This window comes from Dermacentor variabilis, chromosome 5 (genome assembly GCF_050947875.1).
Source record: "Dermacentor variabilis isolate Ectoservices chromosome 5, ASM5094787v1, whole genome shotgun sequence".
Lineage (NCBI taxonomy): Eukaryota > Metazoa > Arthropoda > Arachnida > Ixodida > Ixodidae > Dermacentor > Dermacentor variabilis.
This window is the reverse complement of record NC_134572.1, coordinates 9240766-9256641: the sequence shown is the minus strand read 5'-3', so window position 1 is coordinate 9256641 and position 15876 is coordinate 9240766. Positions and strand designations below refer to the sequence as shown.

General features: G+C 48.8%; 1 protein-coding gene across 1 annotated transcript; it reads left to right on the top strand.

The window, feature by feature from the left end:
* The first annotated feature begins 2295 nt into the window (after positions 1-2295).
* On the top strand, positions 2296-7230 carry LOC142582233 (uncharacterized). The gene has a single exon (XM_075691686.1). The coding sequence runs from the start codon at positions 2349-2351 to the stop codon at positions 3240-3242; it is 894 nt and encodes a 297-aa protein (XP_075547801.1). The 5' UTR covers positions 2296-2348; the 3' UTR covers positions 3243-7230.
* The last annotated feature ends 8646 nt before the right edge of the window (positions 7231-15876 follow it).

Genomic DNA, 15876 nt, shown 5'->3' with positions numbered 1-15876 from the left:
TATTTATCGCTCACGGCCAACGCCGCCGACGCTGACACCGACGACACCGGCTTTTCTGCGACACGAGCTCCTTAACGCTGTCGCGTTAAAATACGCGACCAACGGCTACGGGTACAGGAGCGGCTGCGGGGCCACACCGCGGCGCTGCTATCTCCATCGGGCTAGAGTCACTGGAAAAAATTTCAGAGTACCGCAAAGGTCGGGATTTGACTGGCAACACTGAGCGGCCACCGCCATATACCTTCCCAGGCGACTGCGTCGAGGGAAGGCCGCCGTGTTGGAAGAGCTTGATATTCGGTGACACAGCGGGTTGAGTGTTTACTGAAGTACAAATACTTTGTGCCTGCAGATAATGGTCGCTAAGAACGAAAATAAGATGTTATTTTGTGCGAAGTAATGCAGCCGGTGGTTGTTGTGCACGCCGATCGTGTTTACTGCCTGAACGGGCAGCAGCTTAGCGCTGCTATCGGGAGCTTATGCACGTGTTTTTTTCCCCTTCCGTGGAGCGGGCTACGAAGGAAACATTTCGTCACTTCGAGCCGTAATGAGGCAACCTTGAGCTTTTGGGCATGAACATCGTGGACCGCCATCGGCTTTTATTGAATGTTTCCAAGCAGGACGAAACTAACGCCTGACAGTGTCAGAGGCACGTACGTTCATTGTATAATTTCATCAGCTAAATCGGATACATTTAATTTAGTTTGTAAACGGATAGCGCGCGTTCTCGATTCTGCCGGGCGACTTCGTCCGCTGTATGCGCACGACACACTGCGACTGCCGTGTGCGCACCGGTGTTTGGCCGTGATCGTAAGACGATCTGCGCACAGCAGGCGTAAAAACCAACTTCGATGACCATTTTGCACACTAAATTTTGTGGAAGGCCAATATGGGCAATTTACGTGATCACAGCAACGTATATGTGCTTCTGTACACTGATAATGAGCGAGAGCTTGCTACATTGCGATTTATAGACGCGGCTGTCTAGTGCGTTCATGAGCGGCTACTCTTCTCAATTTATTTATGACTGTTTTCTTAGACTGCGAAGGTTTGCTGCCTGTGTAAACAAAAGCAGGAACGCCCGCTGGTGACGCAGCACTTTTTTTTTCTAAGTTACATAGGCGATGTATAAGATTCTTGTGCTTTTAGAGCGGTTTATGAAACATGCGTAGTGACCGAGAGAAAGTAAAGCTACTGGGTGTTCTGTTGTTTTGTATTTCTTGTTATGCATCAAGCACAACATTATTTGGGTATATGCACCGTAGCATTTCAACATAAAACTTAATTTGTATGCTGACTTCAGTTCATTGAATTCAGGCCTGAATTCAGGCCTTCAGGCTTACAAGCTAAAAATTTGATGGATGTGTTGTGAATATCACCTGGCCATTGATTTCAAGCTCGAAATGTGTATGTATAAATGAGCAAAAGATAAGTGGAAAAAAGGAAGTATCATGGGCCTCGTATTGACCATGTTTTTATTGACTGCGAGCGTCACGATCTGCGAAAAACAAGTGCCGTATGGGTCGAGTGACTCGAGGCGAGAGCGCGCTCACGTGCGCGGAGAAATTACGCGAGTACCTGGTGCACGTGAGGACGCGGAATTCTCGCGCGACAAGTGTGCCTTCGCGTGCCACGAGCACGGAATAACCGCGTGTGTTGAGCAACAAACGCATCCACGTGTACCCGCGTCAAGCGTGAAAGATGCTAACGATCCCTGCAATGAACTCCTATTTTCGTAGAATCGCTAACACCACGTGCACTTCGCTTAAATATCTTCTAAAACAGTGCCAAAAAGCACAAGCAAGGTGTACTTATACCTCACACACGCGGGTGTTTCTTATACGCTTGAAGTTCTACCGGCCGTTTCTGTGTAACCACGTAGAACGACGCTCTCGGTCATTTTTCCCGGTCGGAATCTAGAAAAAAGTCTTCCCAGACTCAGTTCGGTTGCTGCATCCGAAAGCGCAGCAGCCAGGCATGATTTCCTTGCAGTCGAATGCGAGCGCGACAATCGGAACGCAAAAAATTGGAGGACGCTTAAGCTTCGCCTTCAAGAGTGGAACGCGAAAGCGTTCCCGTCGAGCCGCCAAGGGGTCTAAGACAATGGGCTACGGCGCAGCGACTACGCGCCCCACATCGGACGCGGTGAGCGTCGAGCAACGCAGCGTTCGGCGCGACAACGAAATGTGCGCCTGAGCAAGCGACGCACGCCTGAGCCTTAGAAAAAGCTCGTATCTAAGGCAACACCGCGTTCACTAGAGGCGCTTTTGTACCGCTTTGAAGCATCGAACTCGTGGCTCAGTGGTAAGGGAGACGCGTCTTGGCTACCGAAGTGGAAGAACGTGCGTTTCATGGGCTCCCAAGGAGCGGTGGTTGCGGCTAACAGCGGCCGCGGTGACAGGATCGACGGAATGGATACCGAGGGATACGAAGTGGTTTTGCCTACTCTGCCATCAGGTCGTAGTGTTTTGAATACTTTATTTTTGCACGCGGATGTCCGGTCGAGGCCTTACCGAGTCGAACATTTCCGGGACACGTTGGCGAGTCTTGGTTCGCTCCCCGAAGTGGTAGCGTTGGGGGCATATCAGATGAGCCACGTATGGGCTGTCACTTTCAAGTGCACAGAAGGGATGCAGAAAGCTTTGGCATGCGGCGAAATGAAGGTGAAGGGCCAACGTTGTTTGGTTATTGATCCGGCAAACCAGGACGTGCGTCTGAAGCTTCACTGGCTTCTTTTCAATGTGGCTGACGATGATGTGCGTGTAGCGCTTGCTCCGTTCGGAAAGGTGACCGAGGTCTCGAAGGAAAAGTGGAGAGTTCAAGGTATCCAAGACAAGGGGTCGACGACATGCCTCGTGCGCCTCAAGCTCCATAATGGCATTAAGGTTGATGACCTTCCACACCAGCTTCGCGTAGCCGGTGACATGGCCCTTCTAGTCGCGCCCGGAAGAGCACCACTGTGCCTGCGGTGTCACAGTAAGGGCCATATCAGACGAGAATGCCGAGTTCCTCGCTGCACGCACTGCCGTCGTTTTGGACACGAGGAATCTCAGTGCGTGAAGACGTACGCAAGTGTTGCGGGGCCGGTTGGTGGAGAAGACACTGCGGAACTCGTCATGGACGAGGCTGACGCTGAAGAAGCCGCTAGCGAAGCATTGTCGAAGCTCGAGGAACTTGATGCGGCAACGTTAGCCCGCCCGACATGCCCCAAGACGCAAGTGTTAACAAGGAAAGCCGAAAGCTGACCGACGCAGCTGGCGACGCCACCGGCGTCGTGAAAGTGCAGGATGCCTCAACGCCGTCGAAGTCACCTGAGGAGCCAGCACTCATGGAAGTAAGCGAGGGAACAAGCGGAGCCACAGTCTCCAAGCGGGGCCACGACGCTACGCTGGACGAGCATGAGGCCCTGGCTGCAAGGATCTCGGAAGGACTGCCGCCAAAGGCGGCGATCATTGACCGCCGAGGCCGCGTCCGAGCATACCTCCTGACCGGAGGGCGGCGGAGACGCCGCCGACGTAGCCGCGAGAGCGTGTGCTTCGCGGCGTCTCTTCTAGTCTACGCAGTGACCAAGCCAAACTCAAGGGACGATGGAACGCCATGACAGGGACATCAACTGTGCTTTCCTAAGGCTGCCATGGCAGCTGCGGAAGGTTTGTGCAAAAGGCGAAGGCAGCTTTGGCCCCAGACGCATGAGGTGGGTACCATGCGGTTCGTTTGTTCTTCAAAAAACATAACAATGGCTCAAAACACTGCACTTCGTTTTGCTACTATAAATGTCCGCGGTCTTTGTGCCAAAAAGCGGCAATACCAGCTTAGCCGGCTTTTCTTAGAAACAGATGTTGATATAGCAGCGGTGCAGGAGACAAAGATAGAAAGTGAGGAACAAACGGATCGCATGGTGCTGCAGTTTCGCAATAGATACAATGTTTGTGTATCACATGCTGTTGGCACTTCCGCGGGGTGCGCTATCTTCATTAGAAACAACGTGGGAATTAGAGAACAAGGGGTCTTTTCTTGTGCAAGTGGAAGACTGGTTTTTGTGGATTTTTCCTTTTTGGGTGTAGGTTGGCGCGTGATATGTGTCTACGCCCCAAACACTGAAAGTGAGCGTGTTCCTTTCTTTGAGAGAGTAAATCAGCATTTACAGTGTGACAGGAAAGTCGTATTGCTAGGAGATTTTAATTGTGTATGTTACGCGGCCGATCGAGTGAAAAACCTTCCAGTGAGTGACAAAAGTGCTTTACTTTTAAACACACTAGTGCAAGCATCTAATCTGGATGACGTCTGTAATTTCCTGTGTACTACCGGCACGCCTGCATTCACACATTTTCAAGGGCAAAGTCACGCAAGGCTAGATAGAGGGTATGTCGCACTGGAGCTTGTTCCGATGTGTGGCAGCTATAGTGTGAAACACGTCTCGTTCAGCGATCACAGCCTTGTAACATTTAGTGTAGGTTCCAAAGAAAGAAAATCGAAGTTTAACTGGAAGTTGTGGAAGTTCAACGATGTGCTGTTAATGAACGAACCCTTTTGTGAAAGCGTGAAGCAAAAGTTAGATAATTTGATTGAAGCCGAAGATGGCAACGTACTAGAATTATGGGAGAACTTTAAACAAGGAGTCAAGATCAGTGCTATAGAAGAAGCCACTAAAGACAAATTTCTTAAAAGGAAAAAAGAAAATGAACTGCGACGTGAGCTTGATTTTTTGTACACCGTGGAAAGCGACAGACCCGGGAGCCGAACAAAAGAAATAAAAGAACTGAAAAGCCAGCTTGAGCTTATCGAAGAAAAGTTCAAAGGAGCAGTTATAAGGGCACGAGCTGAAAGGGTTTGGCTAGGTGAGACACCGACTAAACGAGCCTTATCTGACGAAAAGGCATACGCGAGGCGAAATGAAATCAGAATGATTCAATACGAGAACGAGATCACGAGCCAACCTCAAAAAATTGAAGAGGCGTTTCTTGATCATTATAGCAAATTATTCGGGACTGTTAAAGACGTCACAGAAGAATTCAAGACGGACTATTTGTCAAACATGCCGCAATTAGAGGAAGACATTCAAAAACGTCTGGAGTGGCCTCTGAGCATCACCGAAGTGGAAGGAGCCATAGATGATTTAGTTGTAGGCAAGTCTCCGGGACCTGATGGACTCGGAGCGGCCTTTTATAAAGCCTTCAAAAGTGATGTCAGTGAGATCCTGTTACGGTTGTTTAAGGAGGCCTATGCGCAAAAACAGGTTCCTCCTCCTTTTCGGACATCGCACGTAGTTCTGATACCGAAATCAGAGGACCCAGAAAAATTGTTAGCTGTCGACGCTTACCGGCCGATATCACTAATGAATGTAGACTATAGGATATTTACAAAAGTGCTCGGAAAGCGATTACAGGGAGTGGTGACCAGAATAGTAGGGTCGCATCAAACATGCGGCATTAAAGGAAGGTCTATCTACACAAACATTCATATTGCCAGAAGCATTTTAGAATACTGTGACGACCTAGGTGAACACTGCGCCATGTTACAGTTAGATATGCAGAAGGCTTTCGACCGTGTGGCCCATAAAATTCTTTTCAGTATTCTAGAACACATAAAGGTAGGGGATTTGATCTTAGATGGTGTAAAGATGTGCTATCAAGACTGTACCGCCAGCCTCAATATAAACAAGGAGGTTACCAAAACCTTTAGCGTCCGGTCATCTGTGCGCCAGGGGTGTGGTTTGTCGCCTCTTTTATTCGCAATTTACCTAGAGCCGCTTTGTAGGAAAATCAAGAATGACAATAGAATATCGGGTTTCAGAGTGCAGTCCGCGGAAGTGAAAGTGCTGGCATACGCGGATGACATCGCGTTGTTTTGTCGGGATAAAGAGAGCATCGAAATCGCGGTCGCAGAGGCGTTATCATACTGCAGAATGACAGGCAGTGCTATCAACTTTGATAAATCCCTAGGGGTATGGATCGGCAACTGGGAAGACCATCCGAGTAAGTTTGCAAATATCCGCTGGACAGTCACGCCGGCAAAGTACCTAGGGGTGCCGCTTGAGCACTACCGTGACGCCGTTGATTACTGGAATGCCGAAACTGAAAGGGTTCGTGAAGGTACACTTAAATGGGGAGGCCGCAATTTCTCTATGTTTGCTCGTGCGACAGTGTGCAACCTGTTTGCCGTCGCTAAAATTGCTTACGTGCTCCAAGCGTTGTGCATGTCAAGGGCTAACATACAACGTTTACGCAGAGTGCTCGCAGTGTTTGTGTGGGGTTCAAGCTGGGAGCGCACCAGTCGCACTAATCTCTTTCGTTCGGTTAAAAATGGAGGATTAGGTCTGGCACATTTGTTCATTAGGCAGATTGTGTCGATGTTTGTTTTCTTGCGGGACCAAAATGACCCATCTTTAGTAACTATGTTTCAAACAACGCTGAGCGAAGCTATACCTGAGTTTATTGTATCGTCACATCGGTGCAGTCAAGGCAGAGCGCGTGGTTTCCTAAAAGAGGTAGTCTTGGCTTTTCAGCTGTTAAAGGTTCGGTTTTCCATGGAATACTTAAGTAGGGTACCACGAAATCGCTTATATAAGGACCTGGTAGACACAATGTTGCCGGTGCCATTGTACCGCTCGATGTTCTGCATTGGACCTGAAAAGGATGTACTAAAAAGAGTAAAATGAATGCCAGTACGCCCGTCGGTAAAGTCCTTCTTTTTCCAGCTCCACACCAATACTTTACCTGTGAAACCGTGGCTAGATGAAAAAGGCCTTTCCGTGCCTTGGAGCGTCAACTGTTTACTATGCCGGAAACCCGAAACAGTAGAACACATTTTTCTTGACTGCTGGGATGCTGTGTTCCATTGGGACATCTTACAGAGAACACTAAAGAAGGACTTGCCGATTACACCATATGGAATTCGTTTCTTGCCTACTCTAAATGAAGGCAAAGTACCCTATGACATGTTCATGCTCGTGTCTTTACATAGCTTATGGAAAACTAGAATGGCCGTGAGACATGCCGATGTCAATGCCCGGCCTGTTAGAGAATACTTCATGGAAAGCATTTGTCACATTAAGGAAATGTATAATTTACAAAAAGAAAAACCAACATGGCTCAGTGTGATGACTGAGCTAGCGAATTTCAAGCGTTTTTAGCCCTGTGACTGCCAACCAATGGCAGAGATTTTGTCGTGACCATTGTGTACTGTTAAAATGTCTTGTTTTGTAGCCTTGTTGCCATGTCGGTAATAAAGAAAAAAAAAGGCTCAGTGGTAACGTCTCCGTCTCACACTCCGGAGACTCTGGTTCGATTCCCACCCAGCCCATCTTGGAAGTTGCTTTTTATTTATGAAGTGCCTGCCGTGATTTATCGCTCGCGGCCAACGCCGCGGACGCCGACACCGACACCGACGACAGCGGCTTTTCTGCGACACGAGCTCCTTAACGCTATCGCGTTAAAAACGTAGGGAACCTGCGCTGCCTGCGCTCTATCTCAGCCGGCCCGCCCGCGCTTGGAAGGTATATGGCACCCCAGTGTCACGTGGTACGGTTGGGCCAATGAACGCGTCGGCAGCGCGGGGAAAACGAATGCGGTACTCTGAAATTTTCTTCCAGTGACTCTACATCGGGCGCCTGCATTGAGGGTGCACCAAGTGACGCCAATCTTCTCCCTCATTCTCCTGCGGCCAGGTCGCGTGCTTGATAAATTTCTACCGCGACGTTCGGCTATTTCGCAGCTGATAGAGCACAGGAGGGTGCTTCCATTTTGCTTCGTTTGCTGTGCTGTCGTAGTTCTTGGCATGGCTGCGGCGGACGATTTCCGGATACGGCTGGCAGGTTCTGATGATTTCTGCAATGTGAGCCTAGTAACGCTTTCGCCTTAAGCGAGAATGAAACATTAGTCAGGACGGCCGTTGACACCAACCAGGTGGTGGCTCTTTGCTGGCTACCCCTATGCACCAATGCCTTGCATGGCGTCCTTCGTTGAGAGCCTGTACGCAGGTACGCCGTCCGTTCAAACGCCAGGCACGGAAGCGCGGCACACACGGGCGCGAGGCACACGTTAACATGAAGCGTGAAACCAAATCGGACACTGCCAGGCATACGTTCCGTGCGCTTTGGCGAACGGCCAAACGCGAACTGGCGCGGCGAGGAAGGCAAACGCGCTCTCACGAACCCTCTTTCCAACTGACCGTCAGGTGCGAAACAGCCAAACGCTCCACTTGAAGCTATGCTTGAAGTTTCTTAAGCGCGTGACTTGGCGGCACGAGTGTGATGGCAAAGATTGGCGCCCGTCGGTGCACCCTCGGTGCACCCTCAAAGCAGGCGCCCGATGGAAATAGCAGCGCCGCGGTGTGGCCCTGCAGCCGCTCCTGCGCCTGGAGCCGTGGACCGCGTGTTTTTTATTGCAATTGTACATGTCGTGCATTGGGTTATACATGATGTATAAGGGGAAAATACAGAAAACTTTCAAATTTCCCTCAGGTAAAATTAAGATGAGAAATAATGACAACTACAATCTCAACGTGTACGCTCATGGGTCCAACAGTTACACGAACTCCTTCATCTTTCTGTAATTCTTCTTTTGTGTGTTCTATATTCTTGTAAAGTATCGTGATCAAAGCTAATCCGTAATCCTTCGCTATAGCGTTTCTCATAACAAGATCGTGGACTTGGCATGTGAAGCTCCATAAATTAACATAATTATTTATTAATTTTCAACTTGTTCAATTACTTATGTCGTCTAGTTTCTACCACATTCATTGTATGATGAATCATTTTGTGAATGATGCGAAAATTAAAAGCGCCTCGTGCCAAAAAGAACCGTGTGCTGCCCACATCGTAGCGTACTACATAGGAGAGGTTGCTTAGAAAACGTCCTTGTGCCGCAGTTGCAACAATAACAGACCATTGATAAAAAATATCGGGCAAAAAAACTATGCACACCCAGTTGTTAGCGGTATATTATGGCGTCTTGAAGCCTTAATAGAGCATACCACTACAGACACGATTGGGCACGCTAAAGTTCGCCAGGAAGGTGTAAGCTGAAGAAATATTCACCTCCCCTTCCAGTCCGTGAAGATTCTTGAACAACCAAGCTGTGTTAGTTACACCGAGTGTTACATTATGAAAGGCAAACTGTGCAAGCAGTCTATTTCACCATTCTTTCACCTCATTTTCGCTATTGCGTGCTTCGCGTGGTGAGCATATTTTAGGTGAGTGTTTCTCTTTACTTTCGTTTTTTGCGGTTCTCACACTGTATAGTTCTTTTTTTTTTTGCGTGTAAGGCTTCTGTCTGTGTTTTGACGTGCTTTTTTCGTGTGCAAGTTGCTCCGCCCCCGGTTTGAATGCCGGCAAGAAGTGCCGGCACATCTTGCCGGCACTTCTTGCGCCAGCAAGATGTGCCGGCAGCCACGCGCTCCTAGTATTGCGTTTCAATCGCCGGGCCCTATTCGTTGGCCGCTAACCGCCAGCATAGCATTTGTTTCTTTCGCGGCAGGGTGGGATCAATCGTCGATAAATACGATGCCGATCTGGCTCGATCGCCGAAAATGCACCGTGTGACAACCGTATAAGTTTCGCGATAAGATACATAGCTTTCTCACAGGGGAAAAGGGGTCACGCCAACCCCTTTCCCCTTGTTGAGCTCTTCTATTCCTCTCCCGCTAGGTCACGTGGCCCCTTTTTAACGAAGTCTGACAACGACGGCACAGCGTCCTCATAAACAGCTTTGATAGCCTTATCAGGCCACCTTGCCGCGCACTTCAAGGGCACAGCAAATGGGCAATAGGTATGAGGGCGCTTCGCAAGTGGCTTACGTCGACGCCGCCGACTACCCAACCCACTCGGCCGTGACACTTGCCGTAGTCACGGGTTCGAAACTAGATATCACAATAATCAGCTCCATACGCAGCATCCGATCATCCTGCGGTCGTCACCGCAGAGCGCTCCTTGCGTGGTACTATGCTTTCCTCCTCACCCTTTCTCCAAACTCTCCTCCTCCGCTTTCCGCCTCTTGCTTTCAGTGTAGTCTCCTCCTCTGCTTTCTTCCTCGCGCTCCCTTTGCTATCGTCGTTTTTCACCACCCGCTGGGTTTCGCGTTCGCTCTCATGTTTCACTGTACTCGTTCGCTCGGTTACGCAGAGGGAGGCCCAGGGACGCCGAGGCACACCGACGCCCAAGGCAGAAACGGGTGCCTAAGAGCTTCGTTTTAAAGTAGTGCACACAGTAATGCTTCGCAAGAGGCGTGATGCTTTTTCTTTTCTTAGAAGCCCTTGTCGGTGTACATTATCATTTACCTCATAGCATTTACGCGTCTATCATTGAATAATCGGGCCTATGATATAGGTTAGCTGAGAAACGTCTTCTCAACTTCACAGCTACCATTCACAATGCGGAGCATCGTCAGTGCTGCGTTCGTGAGGTTGGGGTAGCGGGCGACGGCGACGTGCCAGTAGGCCACCGCCTGAATGTTATTCTCGGGGCTTCGCTCTCGCATTATATGTCCCGGCTCATTCTTTAGTGAGCATACATTAACAATGACGTAGCTCAGCAGATAGACGTAGTCAGTGAATGATTGACGAAGCTGGCTTTTCCGACAGATATCCAAAACAGCACCGAGTCGTCATACGTTAGACTGAGTGACGCCTTGGTCAGTGACATTTCATTGCCATGTCGTGGCCCCGTTCGTGCCCTTTTTTTGATAAATTTCTTGTAATATAATATGCAAGTGCAATATATATATATATATATATATATATATATATATATATATATATATATATATATATATATATATATATATATATATATATATATATATATATATATATATGTATATATATATATATATATATATATGCATAGAGAGAGAGAGAGAGAGAGAGATTGGGGAGAAATTGCGTTTAACGCGATCTTAATAAAATTTGATGAGGGCGCAAACACTGCGTATTTTATTAGTTTAACCAAAAACGAAGGACCCTAGGAATATATACGTTATATGTCCAAAATCAAGCGGCATCTCAGGCTTCGAGACTGCGTACAAGACAAGCACCAAGCAATAAGAGGCCTTCGCCGCACACGTCGCCGGATTCGTAGACCCGGCGTGAACGATTCAAGGGGAATAGCCTTGCCTCTTTTCCACCACTGGCGCCGGCAATAAAGGCAAACTGAAGGAATACGTGCGTGCCCGCCTGCCTAAAATTGAAAGACCGAGCTGCTGTCGGAGGTCGGCGTAATTCCCGACTTTTCCTTCTCTACTTTCCTGCAGCTCGTCTGCACTCCCACTGCCCCCTCACGCGCGCGCACACACACACACGCGCGCAGGCTGGCGAAACGCGCCGAAGAAGGCGCGTTGGTGCACGGCTTTGTGCGGCAGCGACGTGCGTCCGCATCGGAATGCCCAGAACTCGGGCCGAGGGCGTTCGGAAGCGGCTGGTTCAGCCGGTGGCTGCTGTGGGACCGCGGCATCATTCGGCGCGTGCTCTCTGGCTCGGGAGCGCTCCGCGCCGTCGTAGCCGGGGCCCCGATCTCTGCTACGCAAAACGAGCTGGGCCCCGTTGCGTTCGTGTTTATGCATGCAGATCCCCGCCCCTCTCCTACCACCAGGGTTATTTTGGCGAGCAGCAACAGCAGCAGCAGCAGCCTTCTTCGTAGCCACGCAGCGATTTTCCAATTCCCTTCGCCCTCTCTTGTTTTTGTTTTGTTTGTTTGTTTCGCAGTCGCGCAAATGCACACGCGCGCAACAGCACTTTTGTTCTGAGCTCGCGACTCAATCTGGGAAAAGGTGGAGGGGCTTAGAAAAGCGGAGACGCCGAATAATGATGGCTGTTTGGAAATGGAAATGTAAACTATTACACATGCGTCGCGCCGGCTCGCGCGGATCGCCTCCGCTCAACGCGCGCGCGTAAATTGCGACGCCCGAGAATTCTGGCGCGGTTGCCGCAGTAACCGATATAAGCACTAGGGTAAACGTCGCACCCTCCATCTCCGCCTAAACCTATAGAGCGCGCACGGATTTGGGGCCTTGCCTGCTCATCTCTTTTGCTGCTTCGAGCTCCGCGCGCAGGTCTGTCCTTGTATATACACGAATCGTATCGGTGTGTTTCCTATTCCATCCTTTTCTGTTGTTTTTTTTCTTTTTCTTTTCGACGTCGTCTTTTTGTTGGCTTTCACGCGCCGTTTGCTTTTGATTTAGAATGAGTTCGGCACGGTTGTTCGCAGACATTGCCGAGTATGCGCTTAGCAGCCGGAATTGTTTCGGCGCGCGCGAAGAATTTGAAGCACCCTGCGAAGAATGAAAGAAAAGAAAGCAATCGTAATATACAAAATTTCATTTACCCTAGTGAGCAAATTTTCTGCTTTCGAACCTCTTCCTGAATGGCTGAGAGGGCGACCAATCAGAGACCGGTAAGCCCAACCACGAGGAGACCTTCCTCGAACGAACTGCTACGAGTGGCAAGAATCAATCAAACCTTCGCGTGGATGAATTATTAAGGGGCGTTTCATTTCGACAGTATTGCCGTCATTTCTTTCTCTGTCTGTCTCTCTCTCTTGATTTTTTTTGTTTTTTGCAGTGTGAAGCCAATAATTTTCTTTTCTTTCACAGTCAACGAATCATTGATTCTTTCAGTTCTTTTGTATTAAATGATACTTGAATATAAATGCTTATTTTAAAGCGCTTTGTTTTATTCATTGAAATAAGCTATTTTCAACCTCTTCAGAACACGTCGAATATATAAGGAAGTATAACATATTCTAATTCCTCTGGCCCTTATGTTTAATAGAAAGACTGCTTCTTTGGAAGATTTCTAGCGGCGTTGGCATCAATTTATTCGCTACGTTCGGCCTCACTTACTACATCTTTGTAGCGTAGGGAGGCCTCCTATATTTACCATTGTAGGTAACCATCAGTGAACATGGCTAACTACACGTGCCGTAGTCATGTGATATTTTTTTTCTTTTAATGCCCAGTTTTCTGTCGGGTATCTAGCCTGCATCAAGCCGTTTTTGTGAAGTTCGCTTGGCGAAATTTTATGCATGAAGCTTACTTCGCAGTTCGTTTCTTGGCGCTCCGGCTTTCCATGCTATTAATGCCTCCTTCTTTTAGAGCGCAGCTGTTAAGCGCCCGTTCTTGCGTTCAGCGTCGGCGTCGTCGTCGTAACCGAGCGAACGAGCAAAGCGAAGAGAGCGCGAGGACGACAGCCGAGGAGGCCACAGCGAAATCATGAGGCGGGAACTGGAGGAGGAAGGTGAGGCGAAAGCGTGAGCAAAGTGTTGTGGCGCTCTTCAGCAAAGATGGCTACGAGATGGCGCCAGAGTATCACGAGTCATCTGTTCACAAATGGCATGCGGCAAGCGCTTCCAACGATAACATATATGAAAACAAAGCGCTGCATAAGGGAAGGTCTGTTTGCGGCGGCTGCTGCGAATCGCGCCCACGCGTCACCTATGTGCTGCCTGTCGCGATGTCCAGATTAGTGGCACAGTTGCCCTGCACTTCGCTCATTTGCAATGTGCCGCGTGAGAGAGATTGTCCGCGCCAGACAACATATCGCGAATTGAAAACGCGTATAGAGCAGCGCTCAAATATTCATGTTTAGGAGATATTGGGGGTTTTAATTGGTACAGGTTACTCTTTTTCACATAGAAATGCGTCTTCCCGCATAACAATATGAAGGCCACACACATAAAGAAAGAATTATAGAAAATCCCACTCAAACTTAAATTCGGCTCATATATATAAGTCGAACCTTTTACCTCTCGCTACACATGGACCGGCCAGGCCTCGACGTACTGAAGCGTTGGCGAAGTGTATATTTTCCCTTGCTGCAAAATCTTCTTTCATTCACTTATCATATAGCATGCACCCACAGCCGATGAGAAGCTGTGTAATGAGTATTCATGAAATTAAATATAAGCATGTAGGTCATTTTGATGCAGTCCCGTTGCGCTGCAAAGGATGTGCGTGATACGGCCAGGTATACGGATTACGATTTGCGCGATAATGACGCCGTAAATTATGCTGCCATGGCAATGCTTGCATGCTATGACAATGATTGCAAGCCATGGAAATCGTACCATTCCACAAGCCACGCCGTATTGCCCACAGTACTGCGCGCACCGGCCGAAGACGCGCGCCTAGCGCCTGCTCCGCTTTACCTGCTCCCCATGCCCTTAGCGCCATCTCGTAGCGGTTCGCGGAAGCAGCCTGAAATAAGCTTACCTGCACCACCACAGGTGGGCGCAGTGCAGTGCGCTGCAAACGTTTACAAACGTCTGTTTTCCTACTGCGCCTCCAGCATCTGGTGTCGAGTTTACAGAGTTTTTCACTGGTAAGGTCAACTCGTCGTGTGTTGGCCACCTATGGTAATAGGATATGCCAGTATCCAGAGTTCACCGTGCGCTTTTCTTACGAACCGCTGAACCAGAGGAGCTCTATAGCCCGAAGTTTGGCCAATAATGAATTATGAGGTTGTACGTCGCGACACCGATTACGCTAGACACATGCGGCGTAGTCGTCGTGTTGATTTTCCCTACTTTGAGTGCCTGAAGGCGCAGTAGTCGAAACTGCGCACGTTGGTACGTATTTATGTATTACAATCGTCCAGAGAAGTTTACAAAAGACCAGATTTGCAAGAAAGCGCCATTCCCTTGAAACCAGAGAAGATTGTCCCGAATGTATAGTTTCCATAGGAAGTAGTTCTTCTTGCGGCCTACATAGTGATACCTTAAATTAGAAGCGTCATGCCTTTAAAGACCAAACATTCACAATTTTCGTTGAAACCGTGTCTTTTTTGTGGCAGACTAACAACAGCGTGCCAAAGACAAGAGGGAAGGTGTGCTGTTACTTGCACTGATTATTGTCTTTAATGAGTCGTTGCACCGTCTTCTTTGAGCACACAAAGGTTGGCGAACGAGGGTTTCGCCCCGACTCCGGGTTCCTGGTACTGACCAATGGCTACGTTTCCCATATAGGGATAGCCGACTCTTTGTGAGCACTGCCGTTAAGAGGGCACAGTCACAGTGCCTGCAGTATTGTGTACAGAGGCGTTCACTGATCACTGTGCTCAACAAGTTCGACGACCGACCTCTGTCGGAAGAGATAATCCTCCACCGTAGACGTGACTCAATATGCTATCAGAAGACCGTGACACTGCGGTTTATGCGGTTTTTGGACTCCAAAGGGTTCAGCTAGGGAATTCATATAGTAGTTTGTTTTACAGCGAAGTTGCTGGCCTCTGGTTGGTCGGTATTTTGCGTGGCCGCGTGGGAAATTTTGCACACAAAAGCGCCAGCCGGAAGGCTTGGTGTTTGAGATTCAGCGTAACAGAATTATGCTTTATCGTATATTCGAATTACAATCCGATGCTATCATGTCTGCAGGTTGAGTGTAAATCGTGCTTTACAAATTTTGTGACGCATCTTACTTTAGGAAATTCACTTAGTTAATTAATGCACTCGCGCGAGGCGCAACGCCTACTAGAATGAGCATGTATGCTGCAGTTCCGCGCACCTGGGGTCGCCCGTGACGAACGAGTGCTGTAAGATTTGTCGGTCGGTCCCACCACTGTTACCAGTTGTAGGAGTTGTCGGACGATCTCGCCGCTGCCACCACTTGTAAGGGTTGAAGGTCGTAGAGAGGAACTTGGGAGGAACTTAAGCGAACAGGGTGTGTTTACAGTATTTACATTTTAAACAAGTGATACATTTACACAGTCTAGCGGGACTCCCAAATGGAGCACGCAAGGCGAAGCGTACAGCAAACGAGCACACAGCTTATGAGTACGAACTGGAACACAGAGCACGACGACGAGCACACTCTAGCAGCCGACAACAGCTGCTTATAAACACTCCCTTGGTCCCTAGTTCCCTAGGTGAGGGAACCGTTCGACGTCATCGTC